At 33.1% G+C, this 17,211-nt stretch overlaps 1 protein-coding gene across 1 annotated transcript in view; it reads left to right on the top strand.

The window, feature by feature from the left end:
* Positions 1-17,211, top strand: part of Wapl (WAPL cohesin release factor) — an 88,688-nt gene that overhangs the window by 59,743 nt on the left and 11,734 nt on the right. Inside the window, 12 exon segments of the mRNA XM_047552891.1 lie at positions 29-124; positions 1,401-1,553; positions 1,827-1,963; positions 3,129-3,240; positions 5,741-5,968; positions 9,338-9,449; positions 9,799-9,896; positions 11,380-11,431; positions 11,434-11,455; positions 13,900-14,075; positions 14,379-14,494; positions 14,857-15,021. Of these exon segments, the coding sequence (XP_047408847.1) occupies positions 29-124; positions 1,401-1,553; positions 1,827-1,963; positions 3,129-3,240; positions 5,741-5,968; positions 9,338-9,449; positions 9,799-9,896; positions 11,380-11,431; positions 11,434-11,455; positions 13,900-14,075; positions 14,379-14,494; positions 14,857-15,021 (1,467 nt within the window).

The following is a 17,211-nucleotide window of genomic DNA, read 5'->3' as shown; positions in this document are numbered from 1 at the left end:
ACAGATGACCTTTTTCTTATTTCTCTAGTCACCTACAAAAGCTGTATACAATGCTAGACATTGGAACCATCCGGACTCAGAAGAACTACCTGGGCCACCAGTAGTGAAACCTCAGAGTGTCACAGTAAGTGTACCAAATTTTATATTTTGTGTTCTTTAACAAGTTGTAAATAGTTATCTTAAGCAGTTACTATCTTAATTCATAATGTATAAATCTTTGATTTTGCTATTTAACAGTGTATTTTGGTCTCTCACTGAAATTTAGTAGCTTCAGTTTAATTCATTGAGAAAAGTGAGGATTGTGGGCAGGATAGCAAAACTTCTTGTACCTTCTAGGTCATAAATGAAAGCCTTAAAAAATAAGGATCTTTTTATATTACCCACATTTTATATAATTTACAGGAATTAGTATTTAAGAACATATTTTCCTTATTTGAAATTTGTATTGACTACTAACAGTTCTTCTGTCAATTATATCCTATATAGATCTCAAAGTGGCTTTCACTTCTTAATTTACTTTTCAGAGGAAACCCTTTCTGTACTTCAAGTATTATTTTCCAATTCAAAAACTGAATTGAAGAAAAATTCTTAATGAATTGTTTTCTTTAGAAGGATTAGTACTATCAGATTTTAAAACTACTAGGTTAACAGTTAAAGCCTTAGTCATCTAAAGCTATCTTAAAGGAATGACTTCTTTATAAACAACAACAACAAAAAAATTCAGAATAAAGATATTTCTTTGGACTTTTTTGTTTGTTTTTTGGTGGTGCTGGGAAATGAACTTAGGGCCTTGTGCATGCTAGGAAAGCACTCTATCACTGAGCCATATCCTCAGGTCTAGGAATAGAGATACTTCTAAAACACAGTGTACACTTTGCTTTTCTTAAATTGATAATATTAAAATTCCTATTAATAGTGTAAAGTCATCTTTATGTGTACTAGTGATTATCTGCCATATTGATGTACGCTATGTTGTTGTTATAGCTATTTATTTCTACTCTAAACTACTTCAGCTTCCTATGCTTCCAGGATTCTTTGGTCTGTTTTATTTTTTTCTGTTCCATCCCTAGCTGCTTATCAATGCTATTCGTGCATGCAATTGTGGTTCTTAATACTTTTAATGGTCCTGGAGACAAATAACAAGTTATATTTAAAGGTTGAAAGATTTTTAAAGACCAGAAGCAATTCCTGAGTGGTTCTTTTATGTGTAAATCAAGTCTTACCTAGTAGTGCATGGAATTTAAAGTTACCTCTTAGGTCCTTTCAGAGGCCTCCCTTCCTTGCCTTTTTAAAAAAAAAGTCTTACTTTTTTTAAAGCTAAATTTGCCAGATAGACAAGATGTAACTATTTTAAAATATATTTAATTAGAACAACTAATTGAATACAACTTTATTAATAGGTGAGGCTGTCTTCAAAGGAACCAAATCAAAAAGATGATGGAGTTTTTAAGGCTCCTGCACCACCACTCAAAGTGATAAAAACTGTGACAATACCTACTCAGCCCTACCAAGATATAGTTACTGCACTGAAATGCAGAAAAGAAGACAAAGAAGTAAGCAGCCATATACAGTTTTACTGCACGTGGATAGATTTTTGTATGTAACATTAAGCCTTTTAATGTCTTGAACAAATATCAACACCCTGATAGGGGCAGTTTTGAACCACAAAATTATCTTATCCTACAAGATACAGTGTTTTAAGAAATATTTTTATTGCCATCTAACGAACTGATGTATACACTTTGATATGAAGTACAGTGAACCTATAGATGTAAGTATGCTAGTTCATAGTTACAAAAGAGGTGGACTTATTTTTTTCTTGGCAGTTATATACTGTTGTTCAGCACGTGAAGCACTTCAATGATGTGGTGGAATTTGGTGAAAATCAAGAATTCACTGATGACATTGAATACTTGTTAAGTGGCTTAAAGAGCACTCAGCCTCTAAACACACGTTGCCTTAGGTAAGATCTTATTTTTATATTTTATAACTATCTGCATGTTATATCTTACTAAATTTTTTTCACCTGGGTATTGTAAGAAGAAAACAGACATTTTTGTTTCATAGTGTATAGACTGCAAGTGTATTAAAATGTGATCAGTTTCTTATAAAGAAGTTGATTATAATGTAGAGAAAACTGGGTGATCAGTCTTTTTAGCATGGTATAAGCTTCATTTTCTATATGCTTGAAAACATAATATACTAAAGAATTTTTTTTTCACCATTTCAAAATTTCAAGCATCAGGTGATGAATTAGGTGAAAATGTAAGCATGCTGTGAAATGGATCATCTTTTGCATACTACAGTTGATTGAATATCATGATTTGGTTGAATTGTCTAGTCAGTTGGAGTATATCCAGCCAAGCGTAATTATTTATAGTTTTCATATATCAGAAGCCTTATGAAATGTAGGTAGGATCTTATGCTTTTTATGGTTGTAGTAATGAAAAGGAATAAAGACTTTTTTTTTTTTTTTTGGTACTGGGAATCGAACTCAAGGCTTTGTGCTTGTGAGGCAAGCACTCTACCAGCTGAGCTATCTCCCCAGCCCAAGACATTTTTAAAAAAATATAGTATACCCAATCACATACTAAGTATCAGTGTTTTTTTTTTTTTTTTTTAATGTTGATAGACCTTTATTTTATTTATTTATATGTGGTGCTGAGAATCGAACCCAGTGCAAGTGCTCTACCACTGAGCTATAACCCCAGCCCCCAGCATGGTTTTTTTTTTTTTTGGTGCTGGGGATTGAACCCAGGGCCTTACACTTGTGAGGCAAGCACTCTACCAACTGAGCTATATCCCTAGCCCCCCCAGCATGTTTTTAATAATTTGGTTTTACCCATGGGTTTTAGGTTTGTTTTGTTGGGTTCTTTTTTTGTTTGTTTGTTTTTGTTTTGTTTTTTTGTTTTTTTGGTGCTAGGCATTGAACCCAGGACCTCTAGCATGCTAGGCAAACACTCCCACCACTGAGCTATACCCCCAATCTTGCTCATGATTTTTATATTAGGATCTATATAGGGAAAACTTTGACTCTTCTTCCTCATTTGTTTTTGCTTGTTTTGGCATTATGCAAACAAAAAACTAATATATTTTCAATTTTCTGAACATTGTCTATTTTCTTCTAGTGTTATTAGCTTGGCTACTAAATGTGCCATGCCCAGTTTTCGAATGCACCTAAGAGCACATGGAATGGTCGCCATGGTCTTTAAAACTTTGGATGATTCCCAGCACCATCAGGTATTTTTAAGTTTCTGAGATTGGGAAGCATTATTGAGGAATTTTTGTCTATTAATACTATTAAAAATACCCTCACTGAATATTCATATAAATATATCCTAGTTATAGATTAGGTTCATTTTATTTGCTGAATATGTAGAATTTAATGCTGTAACTTTTTGCTTAACAATTCACTTGATTATGTTCTCATGGCAGTATTTTTTTCCCTTAATTCACCAATTTTTGCTAAAATTTTATTTATTTATAGTAGCTAACGTTCCATACTGGGTATTTAATTCTGTAAGCTTGATTTACTCTATTAAGGAGTACTGTCAAAAATCTTTTAACATTGTTTGATATTAATAGTATGACTAAAAGGTTCTGAAATACAGCCATAATGTTTTTTTTTTTTTTTTTTTGCGAGGGGTGTGGTTCCAGGGATTCAACTCAGGGACACTCCACCACTGAACCATATCCCCAGCCCTATTTTGTATTTTATTTAGAGATGGTCTCACTGAGTTTCTTAGCACCTTGCCATTGCTGAGACTGGCTTTAAACTGTCCATCCTCCTGCCTCAGCCTCTTGAACGACTGGGATTACAGGCATGCGCCACCTTACCCTGCAAACCATAATTTTAAAACATTTTGTCCCTTGTTGAATTTGAAAGATAGTTGAATTTTTGATGGAATTAAATCCTTCACTTATTGTCTTTGATGTTTTTTCGTAATAATAAAATTCATTTTTAATATTGTCCAAAGTTGGAAATAAAATCTTCATTGGTCATCATCATCAATAGTGGTATTTTGAGATTACCTTATATTTTTATTCAAGGAAATTATGTTACCACTACAGAGCGTGGGTGACACAATCTGAGTCTTCTGAGACCCAAAGTAATGTGCTTAACCCTGAGTAGACATAAATAACTTACCAGTTTGTAGCACAGAAAATAAGGGAGAAGGGTGAAAACTAAGAAGTTTGCTTTGTTGTGTGCTTAAGAGTAGACTGAAACTTTACTGTGTTTTGTCAAGATAAGTGGATTCCTCCTGGCCTTTATTTGGCATCCTAATTTTTGCAGATAGTTTGCTGTGTAAACATTTGGTCAGTTGTATGATTAAACGTCTTAAGTTTCTAAGCTTTTGGGGTTTCAGAGTTTAAATCTCTTTATTTTATTTTATTTTTTTAGCTTGGAATATTAACCAGTGTAAAAACCTTAAATCTTCAGATAGTAAATTTTATTTCTGTACATTGAAATAATATATCAATTGTTGGAATATCTCAAGTGTAAGCCATTTTTGTTTCATAGCCATCCCTTGGTATCTGTGGGAAATTGGTTCCAGGACCCACACAGTTACCAAAATCCTTGGGTCCCTTATATAAAATTGTGTGGTATTTGCATGTAACCTGTGCTCATCCTATTTTATGCTTTAAATTGTCTCTAGATTAGATTACGTGATACAAAGTAAATTCTCTGTAAATAGTTCTATATTATTTAGGGAATAATAAGAAAAAAAAAGGGTTGTAGGTGTTCAATACACGTGTTTTTTTTGTTTGTTTTTGCTTCTTATATTTTTGGCTCCATGGTTGGTTGAATCTGTGGATATAAATAACAAATGCTGACTGTATTGTATTATACATTATTCTAAAATATGTCACCTTGAATATTTATAGATTATGGCACCTACTATAAAAGACTGTGCTGACTACTGGATTTGAGTGATTTTGAGAGCATATTTTATTAGTGCTTTATAAAATAATTATCAGGGTCAGCCAGACTTTATTGGTTTATTTTAAGGAAATTACCAGTATATGTTTATTTCAACATTGTAAGTTTTGTATACATTGATGCAAACTGATCTGTGTTTATTTTGCAGGGAAAAAATATGCTGTTTTTGAAACAATTTATCAATTTTGAACTAAAATTTTGACTATCTTATTACCATAGAGAATTAAAAGGATATTGTAATAGGGTTTTATGATATGTGTATATGTCTAAAAAACTGTTCTGTGAACTTTTCATTTAGCAGAACATGACCAAAGAAACATGTAATTCAGCATACCTTCTTCTAGTTTGGGAACATTTACATAGGGAACATCCATAGAGAGGAATATTTTAAGTAACAATGCTTTTTAAAATTTATTTACTTTATTTAATGTTTCCCTAAAATGTTTAGGGATACCACTGAATCAAACATTTTCAAAGTTTCTAACACAATGAACAATGTTCATTTCAGGCTTACTAACTTTTTTTTTGGTGGTACTGGGAATTGAACCTAGGAGTACTCTACCACTGACCTTCATCCCCAGCCCTTTTTTATTTCTTGTTAAATTGAGACTCAAACTTGAAAGTTTTCCTGCCTCAGCCTCCCAAATAGCTGGCATTACAAGGCTATTGTAATATACCAGGTGGCACCTGGTACATTTTAACTCTTAAACAAATGTCAGTAACAGTCTTATTTCCTGAGATTTTTGGTAATTGCTTGCCTGAACTTCTTTCTTCTTTTTTCTTTTTGGTCTGTTGAAGAATCTATCCCTCTGTACAGCTGCCCTCATGTACATATTAAGTAGAGATCGTTTAAACATGGATCTTGATAGAGCAAGCCTGGATCTGATGATTCGACTTTTGGAACTGGAACAAGATGCTTCATCAGCTAAGCTACTGAATGAAAAAGACATGAACAAAATTAAGGAAAAAATCCGAAGACTCTGTGAAACTGTACACAACAAGCATCTTGATCTAGAAAATATAACGGTGAGTTTTTTTCCTTCCTTCTATTATAAAGCAAAAATAACTTTATGACTTTGGACTAATCATTTACCACTCCTAGCTTTGGTTTACAGCTTTGCAAATTTTCCTAAGGTTTAGCTCTAGTCATAAATACCATTACCTTTCTGAAATTTCTAAACTAGCTCATTTGTGTGTAGGGTTTTTGTTACTTTGCCAATAAATAGCAATAAATTTCCTATTCATTTTGTCTATTCTTTTTGTTTTCCCTTCCTCTCTAATCCCTCCTCCTACTTTTAGGCTATTAGCAGTGTGAATTCTTATTCTCAGAATTTCAGGAATCAAAATTCAGAGGATTTTCAAGGGCCATTTTCAGTGAGGAGCATTTGTTTATTCTAGAGTATCTCAGAGTGTCTGACTAAATGCTTCAAGGAATTCTGTTCAGCCCTGAAGGCTCATAAGGAAGATTCCTAGGATCTTGCCTCCCCCCCCCCCCTTCCTTTTTTTTGGGAGGAGGGGTGGTACTGTACTGGGAATTGAATCTAGGGATACTTGCTTATGAATGAGCTACATCTTCAGCACTTTTTATTTTTTGTTTTGAAACAAGGTCTTACTAAGGTTGCTGAGAATGACCTTGAACTTGGAATAGTCCCTGCCTCAGCCTCCTGAGTTTCTTGGATTGCAGGCATGCAGTACCATGAGTGATTGGCACCTACCCTTATGCTCAGCATAACTCACTATGTTTGAAATGGCTGTGCTGCTTTTGTTTGATTCCACTCCTACTTCGTTGCTTTTTTTTTTTTTTTCTAGTAGAATCAATAGTATTCCAGTGATTACTAGCTAGTAAAAGATAATTGACCTGTGACTCTGAAAAAGTAATATTTTTCATTATATAACCTGACTTTCAAATGTAAAACATTTTCACTCATTGCCTACTCAACTGAATACTGCATCATTTGACACAAATTTACAGACTGCTTTGTACTAACCAGATATGTATATTTGCTCTGTTTAGTTAAGGCAGAATTGGTTATGGATTCTGGTAAAGGGGGGTGAGGTAGGAGGAGAGCAAGCTAACTTTTAATGGTAGTGTGCAAAACTGGCATACATTCAGTATTTTTCAGTTACTAGAATTAGAAAAATAGGTCTTGTGCTCAGATGGCACATCAATGATCCTTCCACGTTATCACAGTATCTATATACTACCTTTAAAACTTATTTGTAATTTTTATTTACTCTTAACATTTTGATAACACTTAATTTTTGATGCTATCAGAGAATAAATTTGTACCTGTAATTTTTAGTTGATGCATGATTGAATGTACCTTTATTTTGATCTTCTGTATTGTTCAACATTAAGGCTTATTTTAGGTATCCACTATTAACATGACGATAAACTTGTTCAGTGAATATGCACCATGTTTCATTGAGTTTATTAGGATGATAAATATGAATATAAAAAACTGTCCTACAGTGTGTTAATTACTTGTCTTTCATGGTTAAAACCAGAGCACCATGGCTACTTTTATCCCCCCAGTGTTAGCTTTTCTTTCATATTATGTTTGTCTTAAAATTGTATAGTAGATTTAGTAAGTGGTTTTGTTCAAAAATTATCCCCTACACTTTAGTTTTGTTTGTTACATTAATTGCTTCACTTCTCCCTTGAAATATATCATTAATGGTTGGCATTGTGGCACATGCCTATAATCTCACTAACTTGGGAGTCTGAGGTAGGAGAATTGGAAGTTTCAGGCTAGTCTCAGCAGCTTAGTGAGGCCCTTAGCAACTTGGTGTGACCCTGTCTCAAAATAAAAATTAAAGGGCAGGGTTGGGGGCGGTTACTGGGGATCTAGCTCAGTGGTAAAGCGCCCCTGAGTTTAATTTCCAGAACAACAAAAAAGAACTATTGTTGCTGCTGATGGACCACTGAAAGATAATTTAAAGTAGTAACCTAATGTTTTCAGATCAAGTAATCAAGAGCTATTTATTTAGAGAGAATTTTGGTTAGCAATTTGGCTTTTTTTCATTTTTCAAATAAAATGCTTAAATAATAGACTATAAAGGCTAATTTATTGTTTACTAATTTAACTTAAAATATGAGTCTCTTTTATACTAATAGAAACAAATACTAAAGATCCTTTTAACATAAAAACTTAGGAAAGTTTTCATTAATATTGACTTCTTACATCCTTTCTTGCTAAACAAAGAATGCCTCGTTGGGCTTTAGTTTCACTCCTTTGACTCATGAACTGATGCACCTGAACCAAATTAAATTTGGTCATTAAATTATTCTTTGAGAGTCTTAAAATGAGAATTGGGAACAGCTGAATCTGTTTTTGTGGTATTGGATTCTAGTTCTGTGTTCATCACCTTGAACAACTTCATTTTTATAAAAACTAGATAATAAAGCATTCTAGATCCCTCTTCTAATTTTGTAATACTAAGATTTTCTCTGCCAAGATCCTTTGTTTGTATTTGTAAATATCTAATGTATATTCAGTTCCAAATATAATTTAGGCCAGGTTGTAAATTTGCATCTTTTGAAGGGCAGAAGCTTGAAAGAAAACCAGGTCTTTTCAGTCTTCGCTAATTAAAGCATTTCTTCCATTATGCTAAAGTTCCTTTATTACATCAAGAACCAGATTGCTCTTTGTTGGGAAGTAACTGTGTGCTTTAAAAAGAAAAACAATAGTTAAAGTCAAATAGAGAGAAGAAAACACTAACTAGGTTGTATATATATGACTCTTAGCTTTTATGCTCCCTCTACCTGTGGTCCTAAAGCATCAGTTATTTTTAGAGTATACCTTTATCATAGTGGGCACATGAAGCCCTGCAGTATAAAAATTAAGAACAGTCTGCAGCATTTAGGTGAACAAAGGGTTTGTTACCATTTTCTACCCTTAGATTATTTAAAGTATTCAACTGGCATTCCCATATTTTGCTTTGGAAAGTGTTATTTGTTATATCCTTTGTGGTAAATTAATATATTGATTTATGATTAAATATATATGTATATATACACATACATATACATATTTTGATTCAACAGTCTTACACTTGAACCTCTGTTCTATAGAAATAATAGTAGCAATATATATTACATTGCACTGACAAAAAATAAGGTACTTTTTGGCTTTTTTTTCCCCCTATGAAAACAAGTCATGTAGTTAAAACGTATTTTTTCAGTGTAGACTAGTCTAATAAAAGTTGGTCCAGTTTTACTTATAAAAAGTACTTAATTTACTTATAAAAGCACTTACTGTTCTATAGAAAAACAAGCAAACCCTATGCTGGTAGCATGCAGTGAATTTTTGTAAAGGAAAATAATTTCTAAGATAGCTGCCTCAGAATTATTGTTGAAAGTCAGTATTCATTAATGGTGCTTCTGATTTTTAGACTGGGCACTTAGCTATGGAGACATTGCTGTCCCTTACTTCTAAACGAGCAGGAGACTGGTTTAAAGAAGAACTCCGGCTTTTGGGTGGTCTGGATCATATTGTAGATAAAGGTATGGATATGTTCATGCATAATGTCTTTATGTATTATTTAAAGTCTAAAGAAAATACTCAATTTATATACTTCAGAATAATTTCTTCGGTTGTAAAAGGTCTGTTCTTTAATGCTGTCTTGAAAAATCTAACTTTTGAAGCAGAGACTAGCAATCCTTTGATATAGGGGGTCTGTGGAAATAATAAGAGTTATACATTTCAAAATCTCACATATCAAACCAAACATAGAATAATGTTCATGGAGGTTCCAGCATATTCATAGCATATAAACAGATAACTTTTAATGTTAGTTAAGGATAAGTATTGAGGTGATAAGAAATACTAACATGTCCATTTCTTTATACCTAGTAAAAGAATGTGTGGATCATTTAAGTAAAGATGAGGATGAAGAGAAACTTGTAGCCTCATTATGGGGAGCAGAAAGATGTTTACGAGTTTTAGAAAGTGTAAGTATGGACAACTATTTTTGGGAAAATTATTCACTACCTCCTCAACCCCGTCCCGCCTTACTATACTGGGGATTAAATCCTGGACCTCACATATGGCAGGTGGTAGGTACTCTACCACTGAGCCACTGAGATACATCCCTAACCCTTTTTATTTTATTTTGAGATGGGCTTGCTAAATTGCCCAGGCTGGCCTTGAACTTGGAATCATCCTGCCTTAGCCTCCTGGAATTACAAGGGTACATCACTGCTCTGGCTGTTAGTCAATCTTAATTGTGTTTGAATGTGTGTGCACACATGTGTGTTTGTGTATAACTGCCAAATATTTTATTTATCCCTAGAGTTTTACATGTTAATCCAAGTTAAAAATTAGTGCATGCATTGAGCAACCAATTCTTAATGAACCATTTAAATGAGCAGTTTATTTTTAAAAAGAATACATTGCTCCAAATAAAGACTTGCATATAGGTTTTTTTTGTTTTTGTACTAGGTGCTGAATCCAGGGGTGCTTAACTACTGAGCCACATCCCCAGTTCTTTTTATATTTTATTTTGAGACAGGGTCTCACTAAGTTACTGAAGCTGACTTGGAACTAGTGATCATCCTGCCTCAGCCTTCTAATCCACTGGCATTAGAGGCATATGCCATGACGCCCAGCCATGCAGAGTTTTTAAAAATATGTGCCAAAGTTTATTCTGCACTTAGCATGGAATTTTACTTAAGTACATTAATTTGTTGGCAGAAAGCAATAAACACAGATAGTGTTTTCCTTTTTGGTTTTGAAGATTGAATTTATGGCCTTGTACATGCAACTTTTTTGTTTCATTTTAATTGATAAGCAATTTCTTTAGCTTTTATTTTAGTCAGACTGTAGGCACAACCTAATTATAGTATTTGGTTTGGGAGAATGACAGTATTGACCTGCAGTTAAGTATATTTTGTTCTTTGACTTCTGTGAATGACTAAACCTAATCCAGTGTAGATTAGAATTTTACTGCCAGTAAGTTTCAGGATACATAAATTGTTGATAAGTTTGGATTAGCTAGGTATTTTTTAAAATATCTATAAGAGCTTGTGGCATAGAGGAAATTGAAATTTTTCTTTATCTTCTAGAGGGCTTCAGATACATTAGATATGCAGATGTTATTTCTTCATTAAAAACTATGCTAAATGAATCCACTTAGGAACTTTATAAAGTTTTAGTTGGTGGAAGATTTCTGATATTCAAAGTGGTTTGCATTTTATTATAGTGAATGTAAAGAATACATTAATTATGAATGAGGAGTTAATAAAGTGATGTCTAAATTTCATAATAAATTTTAGTTGCTCTGTTGTTTTAAATCTAAAACCTATGAGTTGTAGAGTTACTTCCTTAGATGACAAGGACTTTTCTTCCTCATCTTTTATGGCATCATGTAGAATGGTAGTGTTTGCATAAATGAAAGGTGGATTGCCACAATCATTTCATATTTTTCCCTTTTAGGTAACAGTGCACAATCCAGAAAATCAGAGCTACTTGATAGCATATAAAGATTCACACTCATTATTTCATCAGCTAAGTAAGTTTTTCTAAATTTCATGTTATTTATTTAAAACACTTGGATTGACCATAAAAGAAATAAGGTCATATTACCTTCATAAAATGCTTTGTTAACTTCTGTGAATCAGAATACATTAAAGAGCAAAAGTTGAGAATATAGATTCTGGAGCCAAAATACCTGGGTATGGATTCCAGCTTAATAAAATTTGCTGTAAAATCTTAGGCAAGTTACTTAATTGGTGCAAGTTCTTTACAATGGGTGGGTGGTAATTGTATCTATCTACCCAGGGTGGTTATTACAATAAAATGAGTTGATATATATAGTAATACATTTTATACACATATATATATATTTACATATATATTTCAAATGTGTATATATAAATAAGTGTATGTATAGATTTTAAATTAATTTAAACTTTTGTATTAAATTTTGTATAATATATACTAACAAATTGAATTAGTTAATCTTATAGACCCAGAACAGTTTTTATCATTTAGTAAATACGAAGTATTAGTCCTCAGGTTTTTGTTTTGTTTTATTTTTGCTGTTCTTATATGTGGACACAATACCTTTATTTTATTTATTTTATGGGATGCTGAAGATTAACTCCAGTGCCTCACACATGCTAGGCAAGTGCTCTACCACTGAGCCTCAAGCCCATCTAGTCCTTAGTTTGTTGTAAGCAGCCTTTCCTAGCTCTCTTTTTCTACTCTTCATTTATACCTTTTCCCCCAAATTTCTTATGTCGTTTTCCTCATTCCACACTCCCCCTGCCCAACCTTCATCACAATAAGGCTAATGCTCTCACCTCAGTGGATGTATGTCTTCAGTCCTGGTTCTCTTATTACAACAGCCTCTTCTTAATATCACTGTCCTAGTTTTTTATTTCTCTGCCCTAGTTCTCTGGCCTTTAGCCTAGCCACCACAATACCACAGGGAGTTAACTTTCTCCAGGTCTCTGCTTTAAAAAAATGATCTTTAACTCCAAGTGTCTGTTATTCCTTTTTGATTTTGAATATGTGTCCAGTTTCCAAATCAGAGGAAGGCATACTGCTGTCTGACTCCAATACATCTGTGTTTTAATCTCTTTTACTTTGGAGAATTTCAAACTTAAATTAAGTAGACGAAATAATATGGTAAACTCTTGTACACATTACTTAGCTTGAATAATTACCAGTTGTGTCCATCTGTACTTAATTTTTTTCCTCCTATAATATTTTGAAGCAAATTCAAATGTCTAATTACCTCTATTTTCTTTTTTGTCTTATACATTTTTTATGACATTTAGTACCCCTAGCACATACATTCCAGTTGTTACCATGTGTTATTCTCCCTTACCAAGGAGAATTCTTGTAAGTTAAATCAGTTTCTGATGGTTTTATTTTTTAAATTTTTTTTTTTTTTTTTTTTTTTTTTTTTTACTGACAAAAAACTATACATGTTTTGATTTTAGAAGTTCTTTTTCTCTCTCTCTCTGGTGTGGGGTGGTGGTATACTTAAACCTTCACAAGTTCCTTGGAAAGGAGGTATTTACTTTGACAGATTTCAGCTCTTTCATCGTGATTAGGAAATTTGGGTCAAATGTCTTAGAAGTGGCAGTAGAGGTCAGAATTGGGTGTTAGTGAAAAAGCATTCATGTGGCATTGTGAACTTTTCAACAGAACCAGGATAGATGCAGAGAGATCATAGAAAGGTTCAATAGTATGTACTCTCTCCCCTCCTTTCAAAACCACAATTTAGCTCAGTACTACTTGAGAACTGTTGAGTTACCAGCAACAACAGTATAATTCTGTCAACATCTGCAAACATCAGAACATATTGTTTGGGGTTAGACATCATGAGGAACACCTTGTTAATCAAAAAATTATAAAATATTAGGAGCCTTACCAAATTTCCTCCATATGTTTCAAACAGCAACTAGGAATTTACCAGTTAAATATGGTAGAATTTTCTCTAAAGGTTTTTTATGGTATATAATACACAATGAATCACCTGAGAGTTTACTTGATTCTTCATTGGAGTTTTAAAAAATAATTACGGATTTAGTGATTTAAGTAAAGCTTTCAGAAGTACTAGACTTATTTAAGAATTTTATTTCCTTGTTATTTTGGGTAGAAGCTTGAGAATCCTTGAGTATAGGTCATGTCTTTTTTATTACTACCAGGAGATATGTCATTTAAATGACATCAAGTTTTAAAAAATGATTTACTCTATGTATATCAAGTAATCAATACTTACTTTCACTAGATAACTTTATTTTTTTAATTATTAATTTTTCTAATATAAAAGGAACTATGCCTAATGTGATATTAGACTTGGTTGGTACATGACTGAATAGTTAAGACAATTTCCAGAATAGGAACGAAAGAGATAATCCGACAGTTTTAAGGCCCAAGTAGACAGAAGTTTATTGTGTAACATTTTTTGTCATAATGGTATACATTTTATTTTCTCCTAAGAGCATTACAGCATTGTGAAGAACTGATTCAGCAATACAACCGTGCTGAAAACAGCATATGTGTAGCTGATAGTAAGCCTCTGCCTCACCAAAATGTAACTAACCACGTGGGCAAAGCAGTGGAGGACTGCATGAGGGCCATCATTGGGGTGTTGCTCAATTTAACTAATGATAATGGTAAGTAATAATTTCTCACTGAAAGATTGTATAGAAAAACAAGTTATTACCTTTTGTTTCTTTTCTTGATATATTGAATTTTAAAATTTTCATAATGTAATTGACTTACTTCAGCAGGTGTAAACTACTTTTAGGAGTTGATACTTTTAGAATTAACCTAATTAGGTTTGCCTGGAAATATCAACAGTGTATTTCAGTAAAGAAATAGCCATGCAATTCTAATATTCATATTAATAAATGTAGTTCTTGGTGTCATCAGGAGGAATCAGTAACACTTTTCCCTATTTCTGTTTCTTTCTTCAGAATGGGGCAGCACAAAAACAGGAGAACAGGATGGCCTTATAGGCACAGCAATGAACTGTGTTCTTCAGGTTCCAAAGTACCTACCTCAGGAGCAGAGATTTGATATTCGAGTGCTGGTGAGTTGAAGTGATTCCTTCAGAAATGAGTATTTTGTCTAATTGATGGTGAAAACTTCATCTTGGTTTGGGTTTAAGAATCATTTTTTTAATACATGGTGAATTGTTTTGATGAATTTCCAGTGAATGCACTTCTTATATTTTCCTTTTTTTATGAAAGACCCTAATAGTAAAAAAAAAAAAAAGTTTTGAAAGCTGAAAATGGTGATTAAAGGCTAAAGGAATCATTTTTTGAGAGGACTGGTATCTTACATGTTTTTTTTTGCCATTTTATAGATAGAAAACAGTGATTAGGTTTTTAATTGGAATTAAAGTATGTGGTATGTGTTTGTGATAATACGTATTTTTAAATTTTTTTGTAGGGCTTGGGTCTACTGATTAATCTAGTGGAGTATAGTGCTCGGAATCGGCACTGTCTTGTCAATATGGAAACATCCTGTTCTTTTGATTCTTCCTTCTATAGTGGAGAAGGAGATGATAGTTTAAGGATAGCTGGACAAGTTCATGCTGTTCAGGCTTTAGTACAGGTAAGCAATGACTTAAACTGACACCTGCTGTTTTGTTTAATCTATCTGGTTCTTATCAATTAGAACTTTTTACCCCTTTTTGTTTTTCTGTCCTCCTTTTTTGTTTAGAACTCCTGAGGCATCTCTTTGCTATTGTGTATAGGGAATGTCTTTCAGAGTTGACAAATGCTTAGTCATAGTTTTATAGAATCAAACTTTATTTTAAACCAGAATTTTTAACCAGTTAAAATTCTGTTATGATTTCTCTACAGGTCATTAAGGGGGGGGGGTACACTGATTTTGAATGTACCCCCACCTCATTCTGCTGACATTTCTTAACTAAGTAATCACTCCTTAAGGATTGTTAGCAAAATGAAGCACTGTTATCGGAAAACCAGAGACAAGGCACATTTGTTTTATAAGTCACAAGTAGCATATTGATATCACATTGAGAATCTATCCTTGACCATCCAGTTCAAATCCCCCAGCATTTACTTACTGATTCTCCCCATGCCTAGGACTCTGTTAGACTCTGCTGGACCATAGAAGAACTGGAAACCCTTAGCAGGTCTGGAAAGGGGCAAATGGCTAAGCATGGAAGATAATCAGATGAGATTGTTTCATTGAGTCATTTAAAGTCATTTTCTGTTATCCTATCTTGTTCTCAATTATGTATAATTGAGTGTTGACAACAGATAAAAGTCATCTGCAGGCCTTTTTTTTTTTTTTAATTCATTTTTATTGTAAACAAATGGGATACATCTTGTTTCTCTGTACATGAAGTAGAGGCATACCATTTGTGTAATCATACATTTACCTAGGGTAATAGTTTTTGATTCATTCTGGTTTTTTTTTGTTTGTTTTGTTTTTGTTTTTGTTTTTTTTGGTCAGATGCAAAATACTCAGTCTTGAGGAGTCTTGAAATTTGTCTTTCGTTATTTAGAACAAAAGTATATGAAACCAGTGAGAAATTATCGTGTTATATACCAATAACTGTAGTACTAAACAGTAGTACTAACTACTAATTTATTGTAGTAGGCTATTTTTTGGTCTTTAAGTATCATTTGAGGGATTTATTTAATGCTGAATTTTATGTTACAATATTTGGTATCTTAAGTTATCTTAAAATTTTTTATAGACCCTATTGACACATTTATTTTTCTGCTAAAAGAAGCTTTTCTTCCCTTTGTAATTTAAGACCAGGGATATAGCAGTGTAGTTTGTTTTTGTTAGTTAAAACTTTATTTTTTTTTTCTTTTTGCGGTACTGGGGATCAAACCCAGGGCTTTGTGCTTGCAAGGCAGGCACTCTACCGACTGAGCTATCTCCCCAGCCCAAAACTTTATATTTTGAAACAATTTTTGTCTCCTGGGAAATTACAAAAATAGTATGAAGAATCCTACGTATGTACTCTTTACCCAGCTTCCTCTAATGGTGACATTTCATATACCTATAGCAAAATATCAAAACCAAGAAATTAACATTGGTACATTACTGATAACTAAGTCTTTGTGCCTTGGTTGTCACCATTTTTAACCTGCATTCATTTGTGTGTGTAATATATATTTCTGTGCAATTTTATTCCATGTATAGATTTATAGTCTTACCATTACATTAAGGAACCACAGAATTCCCTTGTGCTGCCCACTACCCATCTTACCTACCCTTCCTGTCTTCTACTTAACTGTAACCTCTTCTCTAGCTTCAGGTTTTGCCTTTTTCAGTGTTACATGAATAGAATCCTTTTGAGATTGACTTTTTTCACTAAGCTTATGCTTTTGAGGTCTATCCATGTTGTTGCACAAAACAGTAGTTCATTCCTCTTTATTACTAAGTAGCATTCCCCTGTATGATCGTGATTGTACCACAATCTGTTTTCTGCCTTTTAAAATTTAACTTGGGTTCAAATGGAACCAAGAGTGAATAATGAATGTCCCCAGTGGTTGTTTTTCAAGAAATAGATGATCTGTTTTACTTGCATAGGAGGAGTTAATTTTCAGAAGCCATCCCATATCCCAAGTTGTTTTAGAGATAGCTTCGAATTTTTCTTTGGTGTCTGGTTCATCTAGGAATATTTAGTACACCCAACTCAGTATACTTTTCTCTTTTATACTATGTATTGTAGACATGCCTTATCATCAGGATATCATTCTATGTCTTGTCTGGTTTTGTTTTGTCTTTTGTGGTTTGTCATTTTTTTTAATTAGTCCA

Source organism: Sciurus carolinensis, chromosome 5 (genome assembly GCF_902686445.1).
Source record: "Sciurus carolinensis chromosome 5, mSciCar1.2, whole genome shotgun sequence".
Lineage (NCBI taxonomy): Eukaryota > Metazoa > Chordata > Mammalia > Rodentia > Sciuridae > Sciurus > Sciurus carolinensis.
This window is presented reverse-complemented; position numbering and strand designations above follow the sequence as displayed.